The 16708-nt window shown below is 51.1% G+C and overlaps 3 protein-coding genes and 1 long non-coding RNA gene across 4 annotated transcripts; 2 read left to right on the forward strand and 2 right to left on the reverse strand.

The window, feature by feature from the left end:
- Window positions 1–1021: 1021 nt before the first annotated feature.
- On the reverse strand, window positions 1022–9770 carry LOC307177708. The gene is made up of 3 exons (XR_013825084.1): window positions 9663–9770; window positions 9145–9297; window positions 1022–1248 (listed from the first exon to the last, which is right to left on the reverse strand). It is a non-coding gene; the product is annotated as an uncharacterized lncRNA (long non-coding RNA).
- TM4SF5 (transmembrane 4 L six family member 5) lies at window positions 4140–11014 on the forward strand (the record flags this gene model as incomplete). Its single annotated transcript, XM_079905084.1, has 4 exons — window positions 4140–4313; window positions 9224–9304; window positions 9686–9822; window positions 10055–11014. 4 exons carry the CDS (start codon window positions 4140–4142, stop codon window positions 10527–10529), a joined length of 867 nt encoding a protein of 288 aa, XP_079761210.1. The 3' UTR covers window positions 10530–11014.
- Window positions 11015–11269: 255 nt separating this feature from the next.
- Window positions 11270–12302, reverse strand: VMO1 (vitelline membrane outer layer 1 homolog). The gene is made up of 3 exons (XM_079905258.1): window positions 12089–12302; window positions 11895–12010; window positions 11270–11635 (listed from the first exon to the last, which is right to left on the reverse strand). Exons 1-3 carry the CDS (start codon window positions 12272–12274, stop codon window positions 11338–11340), a joined length of 600 nt encoding a protein of 199 aa, XP_079761384.1. The 5' UTR covers window positions 12275–12302; the 3' UTR covers window positions 11270–11337.
- Window positions 12303–14161: 1859 nt separating this feature from the next.
- GLTPD2 (glycolipid transfer protein domain containing 2) lies at window positions 14162–15499 on the forward strand (the record flags this gene model as incomplete). The annotated part of the gene is given in 5 exon segments (XM_079905259.1): window positions 14162–14294; window positions 14297–14377; window positions 14380–14462; window positions 14719–14885; window positions 14983–15499. Coding segments are annotated over 5 exon segments (957 nt in total). The 5' UTR covers window positions 14162–14185.
- Window positions 15500–16708: the final 1209 nt, after the last annotated feature.

Here is a 16708-nt window from a genome sequence, read left to right on the forward strand (position 1 = left end):
AAGTGGAGCCGCGCCCTGGGGAAGCCTTCTCCCAGTACAGATTTGTCACCTGTGACATCACTCCCACCAGCTCTGTTCTTATCTTTGGGAGCAGCTGGTTTCCTTATCTTCCCTTGTGCTGTTTTAATCGCTGGTCCTTTTTTTCTAATCTTTTGGTCCTTTTCCTGTGCATCTTATTCAAGTTTGTCCTCTGTTACCCTCTCCCGCTTTGCCCCACTTTCAGTTCTGTTCTTTAGTGCTTCTCACGTGGACTTTAGCTCTCTTTGTGCATTTTTTGAGTTTCCATGCAATTCTCCTTCTTCCCCGAACACGCACTGGTGCCTTTTCATCTCAGTCTTTCGTTCCTTAAAGAACTCTACTCCTCCTTCTAGTGAAACCCTTCCTGAAAATTCCTTCCAAATCCTACAGTAAATATTTCTCAAGAGTTCTGTTTCTTTCTTTCAGTCTTCAGGACGATGTGCCCTTTCTCTTGTTTTGATAAAGTTTTTCAGAATCCCTATAATGTTTTTAACATTATTATTCCGTGCATACGGAGTTGTACAAAATGTAATAGAAATGAATACACACCACCCCCCACACACAACTTTTCTTTTTTTCTCTTTATTTACCCTGAAAAGCAGAACCATCTCTCAGACTCATGACTGATGAACTTGTAGTGAATATGCGGCTTCTCTTGGCCCTACTCCCTGTCCATCAGGACAACGGCTGAATCCCCGCTCCAGGCTTAAGTGGGAAGACCCGCGACATGAGCGTCACAGCCGCTCTAGTGGTTCAACGCCACTTCTGGCGACTCAGCAGAACCACACGTCCTCTGCCTCACCTCGGACCCAGGTTCCCCACCTCTACTCCCCAGGGCTTGTGCTTCTTTCTCCTGCACTGTTTCTGAATACCTGTTCTCTACACAATTCTCTTCCTATGGCTTCTGCTTATTTATGGATTCAGTTGCCTTGTGGCTTTTGCTCACTCCCTGCTTTCATACTTCTCTCAGTTCCCTCTGATGACTCTCAGGTTAGGGCCATCCTTCCCTCTGATGACTCTCAGGTTGTCTTCAGTCAACTTCCCCAAGAATGAAGATCCAATTCATTGATCAGTCATCATTCAGTAAGGGTACCTCTCTCTGTTGGGCAGAGTTCTTACCTCAAGCAACCACACAGGTCTCTGGTTTCATGTCTGCTTTTGGGTTGGCTACTCCTTCTTGGATCAATCAGCTGTGGCTTAGATAATGGGGTCTGTGTCAGTCAGCTATTGCTGTGGAACAAAAAAATCCCACGAAGTCTTAGGGGCCTACAAATATCAGCATTTATTTCACTCATACATTGGTTTCACTCAACATTGGTTGAATGCAACCAATGGTACTGGCACAAAAACAGAAATATACATCAATGGATCAGGATAGAAAGCCCAGAGATAAACCCACACACATCTGGTCACCTTATCTTTGACAAAGGAGGCAAGAATATACAATGGAGAAAAGACAGCCTCTTCAATAGGTGGTGCTGGGAAAAATGGACAGATACGTGTAAAAGGATGAAATTAGAACACACCCTAACACCATACACAAAAATAAACTCAAAATGGATTAAAGACCTAAATGTCAGGGCAGACACTATAAAACTCTTAGACGAAAACATAGGCAGAAGATTCTATGACATAAATCACAGCAAGATCCTTTTTGACCCGCCTCCTAGAGTAAGGGAAATAAAAACAAAAATAAACAAAAATAAACAAATGGGACCTAATGAAACTTAAAAGCTTCTGCACAGCAAAGGAAACCATAAACAAGACGAAAAGAGAACCCTCAGAATGGGAGAAAATATTTTCAAATGAAGCAACTGACAAAGGATTAATCTCCAAAATATACAAGCAGCTCACGTAGCTCGATACCACAAAAACAAACAACCCAATCCAAAAATGGGCAGAAGACCTAAATTGACATTTCTCCAAAGAAGACATACATATGGGCAACAAATACATGAAAAGATGGTCAACATCACTAATCATTAGAGAAATGCAAATCAAAACCACAATGAGGTATCACCTCACACTGGTCAGAATGGCCATCATCAAAAAATCTAGAAACAATAAATGCTGGAAAGGGTGTGGAGCAAAGGGAACCCTCCTGCACTGTTGGTGGGAATGTAAATTGATACAGCCACTATGGAGAACAGTATCCAGGTTCCTTAAAAAACTAAAAATAGAACTACCATATGACCCAGCAATCCCACTACTGGGCATATACCCTGAGAAACCATAATTCAAAAAGCTACATGTACCACAATATTCATTGCAGCACTATTTACAATAACTAGGACTTTGAAGCAACCTAAATGTCCATCGACAGATGAATGGATAAAGAAGATGTGGCACATATATACAATGGAATATTACTCAGCCATAAAAAGGAACGAAATTGAGTTATTTGTAGTGAGGTGGATGGACCTAGAGTCTGTCATACAGAGTGAAGTAAGTCAGAAAGAGAAAAACAAATACCGTATGCTAATGCATATATATGGAATTTTACAAAGCGGTACTGATGAACCTAGTGGCAGGGCAGGAAAAAAGATGCAGATGTAGAGAACGGACTTGAGGGCACAGGGTGGGGGAAGGGGAAGCTGGGATGAAGTGAGAGTAGCATTGACATATATACACTACCAAATGTAAAATGGATGGCTAGTGGGAAGCATAAGGAGATCAGCTCCATGCTTTGTGATGACCTAGAGGGGTGGGATAGGGAGGGTGGGAGGGAGGGGATATGGGGATAATGGGGATATATGTATACATATAGCTGATTCACTTTGTTGTACAGCAGAAACGAACACAACATTGTAAAGCATTTATACTCCAATAAAGATGTGGAAAAAAAATGCTGTTGTGTGCAGCTCAAAACAGAGGGAGGTTTAAAAAAAACAACAAAAAAAGACTCTTTACCCTGCAGTTGACAGAAACACAACTCAAACTGGTTCACATAATCAAAAGTTTCCAAGGACTGATAAGGCTTCAGGCATAGCTGGATCTACACGTTCAAATGATGTCATCAAGGCTTAGTCTTGTGAATTCCTTAGCAGTCCAGTGGTTAGGACTCTGCGCTTCCACTGCCAAGGGCCCAGCTTCAATTCCTGGTCAGGGAACTAAGATCCCAAAAGTGGGGGGAGGGGGGCGCGGGGGGGGACTTAGTCTCTCTCCATCTCCTGACTGGTCTTTCCTCTGGATTTTCTTCACTCTCCAGCAGGCAGGTGACGATATGCCACCAGCAACTGCAGCAGCGCAACAAAAACAGGAATTCTTTGACCTCAGATTGCCCACAAGAACCAGAAGTTGGTTCCCATGGGACTGGCTTGGACCACGTGGCCACTGCTGAATCAAACATGGAGGCCAGGGGGATGGATGCTTTAATCAATGAGACCTCAGTGGTGGTCTCAACTGGAAGACGGTTCAATAAACAGACATTAACAAGAAGAAACAAAAGGATAATGAACCTCCACCACCATCTTTAGTTTCTTTCCAGGAGGAACTCTCCCTATGGGACTAATAGGGCATCATACACTGGCTTAGTGTGTCCTCGGTTACAAAATGTTTCTCACCCTCACCTTGACTCTTTTTTTTTTTTTTTTTTTGGCCACCCCACGCGGCTTGCAGGATCTTAGTTCCCCAACCAGGGATCGAACCCAGGCCGCAGGCAGTGAGGGGTGCTGAGTCCTATTCACTGGACCGCCAGGGAACTCCCTAACCCATTTAATCCTCACCACCTGCCCGCGAGCCGAGGGCATACCTTGGCTGTATACCCTTTGTAGAGATGAGGCAACTGAGACAGAGACATTAAGGGGCTTGGCTAAGTCACAAAGCAGGTAAGGAGCAGACCGAGGTTCTGTGGAGAGGTGTGTGCAGAAAAAGAGGAAACACACTGAGCCCAGGCAACGTCCTCTGTGTGTCAAGCTCCCCCACCTCCTCCACCACATCCTCCCCATTTGCCTGCGTCTCTGCTGCGGCCCCGTGTCTCCTGCCTCTGTCCCTTATCATCAGCTACTGCCAGCTTCACCACACCTCCTCCTCGACCTTTGCTCCGGGCTTGTTTTTCCCTCTGGACCGGGGAGCCCCGGGCTCACTTTCAATTGCTGCCTGTCCTTTCCAACAGCCTCAGCATGTGCACGGGAAAGTGCGCCCGCTTCGTGGGGCTCTCCCTCATCCCCCTCTCCCTGATCTGCATTGTGGCCAACGCCCTCCTGCTAGTGCCCAACGGTCAGATCACCTGGACCAAGGACCACCTCAGCTTGCAAGTCTGGCTCATGGCTGGCTTCATCGGCGGGGGCCTGATGGTGAGAGGGCTGGCCAGGGCACACGGGCCAGGGGGCTGGGTGCCACTCTCCGGGGTCCTGAACAGGAGGGAGAGGGAGTGAGGGAAAAGGATGGCTGCCCGGGAAGGGATGGCGGTAGCTTTGGGGGGAACCGGAGCCTGCCCAGGCTGCCCCCAAACACTGAGCACTCTGTAGGGGAGGTTCTCAGCCCCAGGGTCCTGAGCTGAATGTCTGAGGGGGATGAGAAGGAAGGAGCCTTACTGCTCGAAACTCTTCCCTCCTGGGTAGGGAGTATGTCCTACCAGCCCCTCGCCATCCCCACTGCTGAGCAGATGCTGGAAACACCTCATTACAGGGGTTGAGGCAGAAGGAACAGCTGGTTCCATGGGAGGTTATCAGGTTAAGACAATAATGGGCTTGGTGCGGGTGTGGTTTACAGTGACAGTATCTGGAGCCAGGGAGCGATGTCGCACATCAGTCTTTCTACCTATCAACTCGGTGTCACTTCCCCCATTTCCATGTCCCTTCACTCTCCACCCAGGTTTCTGGATGCCCACTGTGCGCTGGGCACTAAGGACAAACTCAGAACTCGGGTCAGTATGGTGGAGAAGGGGTCCCCGTGGCTTCCTGGAGACTAGGATCTGTCAGGAGAAGTTGGGGAAGGGGAGACACAGACTTCCTGGACTTTCTAACCCCCATTCGCCACCCCCCTCCCCACTCAGGGAACTTTTTTGTTGTTTTGTTTGTTTGTGCACCGCGTGGCATGCAAGTTCTTGGTTCCCCCACAAGGGACTGAAACCGTGCCCACTGGCTTAACCGCTGGACCGCCAGGGAAGTCCCTAGGGGAACTTTTTGGAAGGTCAAGCGATTTAACATCTTTATGGCATGAAGATAAAAGATCTACCCGGCACGGTTCCCCACTTCTCAGGATGGCTGACTGATGAAATTCTCAGGGGGATGCCTCACCTTTGTCTCTTTCACTGGCCACAAGTCTGTTAGCTAATGGGGCCACCTCTTCTCCTTTACCCAACAATCCCCTCTTACCCATCCAGGTCTTTCCTCCTACTTCCCCCACCCATGGATTTATGGCTGTTGGACTCCATGCCATACCTCTGACCTCAACCCTCTCTGAGACGTCACACTCCTCCCAACCCCACCCTCTCCGCCGCTGTCACATCACACCCCTCCTCCAGCCCAAACCACCACCACCTCCCCACGATCTTACTTGCCTGCTTCTGGGGAGACCCCCAAGGATGCCCCCCCAATATGCTCATTCCCAGCTTCCCTCCGGCCTCCATGCTCTCAGCCACCCTGGAGAAGGTTCTCAAGTGTATTCACAGTTACTGCTATACCACAGGGACACAGGCGAGGGCCCTGCACTCCCTGAAGCAGGTGTTTCTGCTGGAGAGACACACAGCATCAAGGAAGCAAAAATGTATGCCCCACAGGAGGAAGGGCTGCCTGTTTCATTGGCTGCTGTGTGCCAGGCGCCTAGGCCTGGATCAACAGGCACTGGATTAATAGCGAATGAACAAAGTAAACAGACGAGTGAGATGATCTCAGATAAAAGTAGGGACCATCAAGAAAACAAAGCAGGATGCTGTGTAAAGAGCTCCTGAGGCAAGGTGGCGGGGGGGGGGGGGGGGGGGCACTTTTTATAGCATTTTCAAGGAAGGCCTTGATGAGGTGACTTCTGAACTGAGACCCAAAAGACAAAAAGAAGGAATCAGCATGACAGACAGGTGAGTACAAAGTGTAAGGCAGGAATAGGCCTGCATATCTCAGGGCTAGAGAGGCTGCCAATCGGAGGAGGGCAGAGGCCAGAGCACCTACACCCTTGAAAGGCACAGTGAGGAATTTGAATTTTATTATAAGTGCACAGAAAACTATTGAAGGACTTTTTACCTTTTTAGAAAGTCATACAGACAAATGCCCAGATCCTTAATATATAGCTCAGTGAATTTTTATAAAAGGAACACACCCATGTTCTGGGCACTCAGATCAAGATGTGGGTCATTACAAGAACCCCAGACATGCCTCCCACCAAGCCCTACCCCACGCCGACAAGGGCCTCACTATCCTGACTTCTATCCCAGAGGTTAGTTTTGTCTGGTTAGCACTTTATATAAATGGAATCATACAGAGTGGACACTTTTGTTCTGGTCTATCGAGGTCAACATTATGTTTGTAAGTTTCCTCCATATTGTTACACAGTGCTGTAGTTTACTATTTCTAATATTTACACAATTATTTCCATTGTGTAAGTATTACTACAATTTATTTAAACATTCTACTGTTGATGGACATTTGGATAGTTCCCAACTCGGGTTTATTCTAAATAATGCTCTATAAACATTCCTGTAAATGTCTTTAGGTGAATGTACGTTTGCATTTCTGTTGGATAGATACCTAGGAGTAAAACTGCTGATTCTTAAGGTATGCAAATGTTCAGTGCTAACAGATATTACCAAAGAGTTGTCTGAAGTACTTATGCCAATTGTATTCCCACCAGCAAAGGATGAGAGTTCTAGTTGCTCCATATCCCGCTGGATACGGCTGGCTGCTGGGTGGTGAGTAAACAGTCGGAGGTCAGCACTGTGTGCAGAAAGACCAGACTGAGGTCACTACAGTTGTCCAGGGGAGATGATAGTGGCTTAGATGAGGCCAGTGGCCATGGAGATGGAGAAAATTAAACAGACTCGAGCTATAAACTCAGTGCTTCCTCCTGCCTTTTCAATTACCCTTCTCTTTTCAATGAGACGAGATAGCAGAGAGCAAGACAGACGAGTTCAGACAACAAAAGGAAACACTTTGGCTAGAAAAGTAAAGATCAAGGACTTCCCTGGTGGTCCAGTGGCTAAGACTCCGTGCTCCCAATGCAGGGGGCCCGGGTTCCATCCCTGGTCGGGGAACTAAGATCCCACATGCCGCAACTAAAGATCCCGCATGCTGCAACTAAGATCTGGTGCAGCCAAATAAATCAGTAAATATTCTTTTAAAAATCACAAACAGGGCTTCGCTGGTGGCACAGTGGTTAAGAATCCGCCTGCCAATGCAGGGGACACAATGCAGGGTTCGATCCCTGGTCTGGGAAGATCCCACATGCTGCAGAACAACTAAGCCCTGTGCGCTACAACTACTGAGCCTGTGCTCTAGAGCCCGTGAGCCACAACTACTGAGCCCGCGTGCTGCAAGTACTGAAGCCCACGTGCCTAGAGCCCGTGCTCCACAACAAGAGAAGCCACCGCAGTAAGAAGCCCGCGCATCTCAACAAAGAGTAGCCCCCACTCGTGGCAACTAGAGAAACCCTGTGCGCAGGAACAAAGACCCAACACAGCCAAATATAAATAAATAAATTTATATTAAAAAAAACACAAACAGAGAGGTCGTTTGAAATTGGTAAATCCAAATTCCAGGTGTCTTTGGATCCAGGAGCTTCTGAGTAAGTGATGTAAACAGAAAGGCTAAGCAAGGGGGCCAGCATTGGCCCTAGACCTGCCATGAGACATGGAAGAGGGAAGAGTGTCTGGTGGAAAGTTCATTCAACTCTGCAGGTGTTTCTGTAAGGTTGCTGTGGATGATATAATGGAACTAAAACTCTCAGCCCCTCCTTTGGAGAAGATCAAAATGCCACCTTGTTGGTGTGTGCCAGACAAGGAAGACAGGGAGGCACAGATCCAGAGAGCTGTGGAATTCCAGAGATGGGAAGACAGGCAAAGAACCTGGTCTGGTGCAACAAAGTTAAGGCTGGAGCCAAAAGTGAGACGCCTCGAACGCCTTCCTGGAGTTCAGTCTTGATAGGCTACCCTTTGAGGAGACCCTAAAGGATTGGATCGGGAAAAGACCAGTTGAAAGCTAAGTTTAATCTGGCGGTAGCAATGTAGTATGGAATGTGAGTTGGCACAGGGCAAGAGATACAAAAATCTAGTAGGGAGGCTGAGCACATCCTTCTCATGGGAGGTGATTGGGGATTGACCGTGGGGAAGAAAAAAGGACTGACAGATTCAAGAGCCATTGAAGGAAAACTCCCAAAGACTTGAGGTCTGGCTAGGTGTGAAAGATTCAAGTTTTTAGGCTGGGGTGACCTGCAGGATATTTCCACTGATGGAAACAAGAAAGCCAAAGGGAGATAAATTGGGGGGAACAAATTGTGAGATTAGTATGAGGCTGGATGAACTTAAGCTAAAACCAAGACATTCAAACGAACATACCCTTCAGGCAGTTAGATTTGAATTTGGAGGCATCAATTTAGGAGACAACAATTGTTAGAGGAAGCAGCTGATGCCCTGGAAGGGGATGGGCTCTCTGAGGAGGGCCACGGGAGAAAGAAAGACAAAGAGGATCAAGGCTGTATCTTGGGGACTCCTACTCTTCCCATCAGAGTCTTACATGCTCCTCCACCCTCCATCATAACCCCAGTTCACCAGGCATTCCAACACCACTATTCCTTCCTGCCGCTGAGGGACTCTATAGTTATTGACCATTTACTCTGAGCAAGTCTTGACATCAAGGCAACCTGTTATTTCATTAAATCCTGAGAACAGCCCATTTTACAGAGGACAAAACTGAGACCCAGAGAGATGAATCAATTCACGGAGTGTGAAGTGAGCACAAGGTTGGCATTAAACCCAGGACTCCTGACTCCCATTCAGTTGGGCACCTACTGTATGCTGAGATTTATGGGGGATATAATGATATTGCGCCCTATCCTCCTGGAGGCTACAATCTGGACAGAGATAAGTAGGCACATAAATATAGATAAATTTAAAGCAGAGCCCCACAGTGCTCCAGGAGAAGTAGAGATAAGATCTCCCTATAGTCCAAATGGCTGAAGGCATCACAGGAAGCTTACCTCGTCACAATACGGGGTAAGTGCTGATCCAAGTTGGGGACCTGGATGACTCGCTATCACATCGACTCTGATCCCACAGGTACTGTGTCCAGGAATTTCCGCCGTCCGGGCAGGGGGCAAAGGCTGTTGTGGTGCAGGCTGCTGTGGGAATCGCTGCAGGGTAAGATGCAAATTAAGACGGCACTCAGCATACGTCTTTGAATCTGTCTTCGAAGAATCACACCTAAACGCCTCCACAGAATTCCCAGCTTCACGAGGTCCTCTGCAGAGTCCTAGGCTCCATCTTACCGCTCCCTCGCACCCGCACATCTTAGGCTTCAGTGGGCCTGACCGGAGGGAACTACAATCCCCATGAACCTCCGCGGCCAGTGGCTCTTAGAATTAGCCGAACCCCAAGCCCTGGAGTTTGACGGGAAATGTATTTTTAACGAGACTGGCTAGAGCTCGGTAACAAAGCGGGGGGCGGGGGGAGCTAGGCGCGCTTTGCCCACGAGTGGGGCGGGGACGGCCCAACTCACCTCTCCTCGCACTCTGTATCCAGATGCTGCGATCGGTCTTCTGCTCGGCGTTCGGGATGCTTGGTGCCATCTACTGCCTCTCGGTATCAGGAGCCGGGCTCCGAATTGGACCGCGATGCTTAATGCACGGCTCCTGGGACTACCACTTCCAACACACCGCGTAAGGCTCAGCCTGTATTCGCGCCCCCGCCCCCATTCTCTGCTACTGCCCACCTGCCTTTCCCACGTGGACCGAGAAACCTAGGTGGGATTCGGCTTCGAGACAGCTTCCTCCACGTGGGCCGAACGAGTCCTTTGCATATCCCCCTCGGCGCCTGCGCGGGGCGGGGAGCCCCGAGGGGGGCGCACTCCTCGTGACCTCTTTCTCTCACGTGACCCTGCCCCGCCCGCAGAGGCTCCTATCTGCTCAACCGCACTCAGTGGAGCTCGTGCGCGCAGCCGCCACGTGTGGTCTATTGGAACGTGACACTCTTCTCGCTGCTGGTGGCCGCCTCGTGCCTGGAGATTTTGCTGTGTGGGGTGCAGCTGGTGAACGCGTCCATTGGTGTCTTCTGCGGCGATTGTCGGAAGGAGGTGGGACTGTGTGGGATGGAGCTGTCGAGGAAATCTATTTGCTACATGACTAAGTCCTCACTTTTTTTCCGCAGGGCGCCCCTCACTGAGGCTCCACGGACCTGGTCCGTCGCTCCTGGACACCCGCCTGGCCCGCCCCCGCCCTGGAATAAACTATTTAGAGCTCTCTTCCGCGTCTCAGATTGTGCCCTTTACAAGGAGTGTCCGAAGGTCTCCATATACACCGTGGCTTGGGGCTCTCGTGTTTGGGACCCTTGCACCCCTCTTGTTATTTCCTTAATAAATAGTTATTGAACTATTAGTGCACTGGAAATACTGTGTAAACAAGACAGGCAAGTTCTGTGCTCTTAAAGAATTTAACATTCCAGGGGTAGAAGATGGGCAATTTTTAAAAGAGGCAATAGATTATTTTAATTGGTGATAAGCACTTTTTAAAAACACGGAGAAAAAAAAAACACGGAGGTAGTGGGATAGATATTGACTGATGGATGGACTTTTTTAATAAGATAAAGTCCAAGAAAGAGAAATTGGAGCTGAAATCTGGTGGATGGGCTAACCATCTGGACAGTTGGGGGATTCCAGGCAGAGAGGGCAGCAAGGACGAAGACCCTCAATGGGACTCAGTATACAGAAAAGCCACTGTTTGAGTTTTGGCGCAGCAGGGAAGGAAAACTATGGAAAAGACATCTTAGCCTCCTAAGTTCTAGAAAATGAAACCTTAACACGATATAGCATTGTCACCTCCTAATTTGGTAGAAATTTCTTGATCTGGGGTCACTGGTGGTTCAGAAAGGAAACAACCTGGTCTCTTAATGGGGACGATGTGTCTGCAGAGGCTCACAGAAAGGCAGGGACTTCCTTAACTTGTACGCAAAATTGTGTTTAAGTGTGTCTTTTCTGAACTATGGGTCGGTAACTTTCAGTAGCTTGCCATGGACTCCTGAAACCAAATCCTAATTGGGCCTGGCCCAATGCTAGGTTAGGAGGAAGATGGGGCTACGCAGTTTCCCACCCCTAAAACAAGAGAGACCAAAGCCAAGACAGAGAAGCTTTAATAGCGGAGGTGGGACTAGGCTTGGGCTGGGAGAGGGCGGCGATGGTGTCAGCTGCGGCAGCAGAAAAAGCGCGCGTCGTTAACAGCGGTGTCATCGCGGAGGCCTCCAGGCCGCTCGATCTTGGTCTGCAAGCCGCACACTCCTTTAGGGCAAGGCTCACTCCAGTTTCCAAAGTCTCCCCAGAACAGAGCGGGCCCCTGCAGCTCCGTGCTGTCGGAGCAGCGGAAGCGCACGTTGTTCGCAGCCGTGTTGTCCCCGGGGGTCACGGGTGCCTCCACGCGAAGCGAGAAAGCCACCAGGAAGCCGCCGCCGGGACACCACAGCGGCTCACTCCACGCGCCCCACCTGCGAGGAAAGCAGAGACGCGCGGTCTCCGCGGGCGCCCTCACCCACCTCCAGCCGGACCCAGGCCTCGGGGCTTCCCAGTCAGGTGCTCCAGTCACCTGACCTCCACCGAGGTGCGGAGCTGGGAGTCTCCCACCCGCTTCCCAGGTCTAAACCTCCCCACAGCGCTGGAGGAACCTGCCTATCGGTAGGGGATGCGTGTAATGGAGAGTAAGGGGCATACACCGACCCTAGGGGATGCTCGGCCCCTGCCCCCCACCTTCCAGACTGGGACTCCACCACGTGCGTGTTGAGCTCCGCATTCCCGCGCGCGCAGTGCAGCCGGATTCCGTTCAGAGCCGTGTCGTCGCCAGTAATGCCTTGGGGGGGCTCCATCTGGGCGGCGGAGGACGAGTCAGAAGACTGCCATCCTCTGCTTGGGGTCCCCACCGAGACCTAGGCCTGAGCCCCTACCTTGAGTGAGAACCCGCTGGCGAAGAATCTGTCAGGACACATCTCTGGCCAGGCCCAGTCGCCCCAGGGCCCCCCGTTGGTCACCTCGATGACCAATGTGTAGCCGCTGGACGCATCTGCTCTTGCACGCCCGAAGCACGTCGCCCACAGCAGCAGAAGCAGCTTGGCTCCCGCGCCCCGCTCCATCCCGCAGCCTCTGTGAGCCCAGGCCCTTTGTGCAGGTGTATACCACCTTTGCCCTAAGAGGGCTCCGACTGCGGAAGGGCCACCTGGATTAAGTGACACTCAAAACTAATCCGTTCCGGAAGCCTACAAACTTGTTTCTCAGCTCAGGGAGACTGACGCTCCCAGCGCCAGAGGAGGAGGGTTTAAATAACCACCAACCTACCGAACGTTTACAGACTATAGGCCACGAATCGTGGTTAGCGTTTTGCTGGCATGTTTTATTTAATCCACACAACAATTTTAGGAGGTGAGAATTACCATTCCTATTCTGCCAGTGAGGGAACTAGGGCTGCGAAATTGCAAGCGACTTGCCTAAGGTCACAGTCAGCAAGCCAGGGAACATTCCAGCACTAGGAAATGGGGAACCCACGGCTAGGGATGGAAGTGATGGTTCCAGAATCCCACTGGACAGGGACCCCAGGGAACTCCAGGATGTGAGGGAGCATCGAAGTGAGACAGGGCAAGAATCCATGAACTGTGGGAGCTGGGAAGCATCTTGTGAGTGATTGGGGTCCCGACTCCTTGAGAATCTGGGACATTCCTTCCCCTCAAAAGAAAATGTACACAGAGACAGGAACAGTTTTAAAAAGTTTATGGACAGGGAACTGAGAACAGGAGACGACGCTATTTCTTTCGTCGCTTCCTGTAGCCTTTCCCTCCATGTTTTTCCCCCTGTGACCACCAGGGGGACTCCTAATTAAAAACAAAAAATTGTTGTGGGGAGTACCACCCCTGATTTGCCTGCCCTTCATACAACACATTCCTTTGTCTATTCAATATTACTTATTTAGAAATAATGTGTTTGGGCCCAGGCAATATTCTAAATGCTAAATAGAGCAGCCACCAAGAAAAGGCCCCTGTCTTCATCAGAGCTCACATTCCAGTGGGGGAGACAGATGATAAATGCTCCAATGGACCCTGAGCTCTGTGAAGGCACATTTGTCTTCATGGGGCCTAGTACAGGGCCTGGCATGTGGAGGTAGTTAATAAAGGTTGGTTTGATGAATGATTGAGGAATCAATTTGGAGATTAAAAAAAGTAAACTACAAAAATGTAAAAGGTGACAGCCTAAACTATATAATTGAGACCTCAGGCATCCAGATTAAGATAAGGTCCCCTGGGCTTCCCTGGTGGCACAGTGGTTGAGAATCCGCCTGCCAATGCAGGGGACACGGGTTCGAGCCCTGGTCCGGGAAGATCCCACATGCCGCGGAGCAACTAAGCCCGCGAGCCACAACTGCTGAGCCCTCGTGCCACAACTACTGTAGCCCGCGCGCCTAGAGCCCGTGCTCCACAACAAGAGAAGCCACCACAATGAGAAGCCCGCGCACCGCAACAAAGAGTAGCACCGGCTCACCGCAACGAGAGAAAGCCCGCGCGCAGCAACGAAGACCCAACGCCGCCAAAAAATAAATAAATTTATAAAATAAAAAATAATAATAAGATAAGGTCCCCTGGGGACAGGATAGAGAATTTAGAAGAGGGTGTTCTCTGAATCCCAGGTGCCCCATGCTTGAACTTAAAAGGTAAGATTTATGGAGCAGCTGTAGTAAGCTTTTCCATTTACAGTGTTTGCACATAGACCTCAGCCTCACCTCACAATAACCAGCCTTCCTCTTACTACAACCTGGCCTTACAGGGAAGGGAAATGTAGCGACGTGTCACTGCTACCGAATCCCCCAAATCCTCTTCATTGATTCCCTCTCTCCTCAGATGCTGCCCTCTGGGGCAAAGGGCACAGGGGAGAGGGACTTAGTAGGTTAATTATTAACCCTTTGCGCCTCAGGCACTGCGGCTTCTCTCCCCTCCTGGAGGCGAAGGGACAAGGCCTGGCGAGGGGCTGGTGAGGGGGCGGTGGTCCCTGCAGCAGCCATGCGGGTCGCACTGCCTCAGCCGGTCCCTCGGCGCTGCTTGCGCAGTGCGATTCCTCTTGCTGTCTTCACACTACTGCTTGTTTATCTCTGGGCTCGGAGCCTCCGTGAGTACCCCTTCCCTCACCTGCTCTGGGAGGAACCGGGGAATCCAGGCCCTTGAGACCTAAGGTCTCTCCTCAAGCCCTCGTTGTTCTGTTTCACTTCCCTCAGGTGCCCTCTCAGGCTGCAGATCTGGGGCCCAGTCCTGCATTGCCAGGGAACCGCCTCCTTTCCAGGTATGCTCCCGGAAGGGCTGGGACTGGGAGCTCCAGGTAGGACCCTGAGCAGGGGGAAGTGCACCAGGCTGAGGATCCGATGAAGGGCAGGCCCTCCTCCTCCTCTCCCTTCTCCCGTCAGAAGCTGAGAATACAGCAAGAGGGACACCATCTAGATTTTAGGAATAATTTCTTCAGAGCCCAACTGGGCTGCTTGGCGAACCCAGCAAGCTAGGGCTTCTGCTCCCACTCCGTTCCCCTCCTATCTCACCCCCAGGTCCGGCAACAGTCGGGACCCTTGGAGGCCCCGGAACGGGAAGAGCCTCAGTGTCTGGGCCCTCAGGGGATGCTGGGCCGCATGATGAGGCCGTTCCGCGCCAGTCTGAACCCGGAAAGGGATGTGGAGTTGTCGCAGTACCTGGCAGGATGGAGGGAGCTAGTCCGGTGAGTGGTCTCTCCCCCAACCCCATCCAGTCCCCGCCTCTTTGTGGCTCCATCGCCCTCTCTCAAACCTTCCTACCCTTCCCACCATCACACACAGGTTCCTAATTCCCCTCGGCTCCATCTTCGCCTTCGCCACAAGCGAGGCCTCCGCCAAAGTGACAGCCCTCGAGGCTCTGGTGCACGGCCCAGAGGCCGCGCACTACACGTCGCTGGCGACCATGGTGGCGTGGGAGCGGCCCGGGATCGCCCCACGACTCTCGGCCGGGTGCCCGGGCTCAATGACGATGCTCTTGCTGCACCGTGCGCTACGCTGGTCCCAGCTCTGCCTCCACCGGGTGGCTACCGGGATGCGCGGAGGCCCGGACGCTGGCGCTCAGTGCAGCGACGCCTACGGCACGGCCCTGGCTCCGCACCACCCCTGGTTCGTCCGTCAGGCCGCTCACCTCGCATTCCTCGCCTTCCCGAGTCGCGGCCGCTTGCTCGAGCTGGCGTGTCCGGGTTCCAAAGAGGCGGAGGCGCGGAACGCGCTGGTCCGGGCCGCGCGCACCCTAGAGGACGTCTACAACCGTACTCAGGGCTTGTTGGCCGACGGCGGCCTGCTCGAGCTGGCCTGACGCCTACTGGCCGGAGGAAGGAAGCGCCCTGGGGAGGGGTCGGTGCAGCTCCAGGTTGAGCCCTTGGCCCCGCCTCCCGGTGCCGGGGGCGTGGTCTCCATATACCCCGCTTCCTTGGTGACGTCACCACCCCGGAGGCTCACCTTGATAGGGGTGGGTTTTTTAGACCCTGCCTCTATCCGCAATCTCCGGGAGAAGGGAGGAGCTGTGGGGAATAAAAAGTATTCTTTGGGACTTCCCTGGTGGCAGTGGTTGAGAATTCGCCTGCCAATGCAGGGGACCCGGGTTTGAGCCCTGGTCCGAAAGATCCCACATGCAGCGGAGCAACTAAGCCCGTGAGCCACAACTACTGAGCCTGTGCTCTAGAGCAGCGAACCACAAGTACTGAGCCCACAGACCTAGAGCCCTTGCTCGGCAACAAGAGAAGCCACCGCAGTGAGAAGCCTGCACGGCAAGGAAGAGTAGCCCCTGCTCGCCGCAAGTAGAGAAAAGCCCGTGCACAGCAACGAAGACCCAACGCAGCCTAAAATAAATAAATAAATAAATAAATAAATAAATAAATAAATAAATTTAAAGAAAAGTATTCTTTGGTAGCCGTCGATTTAGGGCGTTTTGTGTGATGACAGCAGGCGCTTAAGGGAAACAGGAAAAAATAGATGTGGGAAGATGCGTCATCCCTGTTTCCGGCCGCCGAGAGACTCATGCTACCCCTGGCCTATGTCAACCACTCCTACAGCTTCAGTTGCCAACTACGTGCCAAGTCTCCAGACCAGACCTGTCCCCTGAGCTGCAGCCCCCATAAAGCAAACTCTTTCCCGGACACCTCCACAGACACCACAAATGCAACACATCCAACACGAATCCAGTCACCTCCTCCCAGAACTGCACCTCTTCTTGTGTTTCCTATCTCAATAAATGACACCCTTTCCTGTCAACTACCCAAGGCTAAAACCTGTGCGTCTTGCCTCACACCAAGCAGGTGCTCAGCTCAGTAATGTATGTTTATTAAATGACTCCACTCCCACAATAGTAAAGTTACACACTGATAATTCCCAAATTATAACTCCAACCCACTTTCCCCTGGACTCCAGAATACTATATATCACTTCCTTATTCCACATCTCCACTTGGATTTCAACTAGAGATAGCAAACTTAACAAGTCCAAAACTGAGCTTCCAATATTCTCTCCTCCCAAAATACTCCACAGT

Source organism: Stenella coeruleoalba (genome assembly GCF_951394435.1).
Source record: "Stenella coeruleoalba genome assembly, chromosome: 19".
Classification (NCBI taxonomy): Eukaryota; Metazoa; Chordata; class Mammalia; order Artiodactyla; family Delphinidae; genus Stenella; species Stenella coeruleoalba.

Coding starts and splice junctions, on each gene's coding strand:
- VMO1 (XM_079905258.1), bottom strand. CDS start 12,274: ATGGAGCGGGGCGCGGGAGCCAAGCTGCTTCTGCTGCTGTGGGCGACG. Junction 12,011..12,088: donor CCAGCGGGTTCTCACTCAAG/GTAGGGGCTCAG, acceptor TCCGCCGCCCAG/ATGGAGCCCCCCCAAGGCAT. Junction 11,636..11,894: donor GTGGAGTCCCAGTCTGGAAG/GTGGGGGGCAGG, acceptor CTTTCCTCGCAG/GTGGGGCGCGTGGAGTGAGC.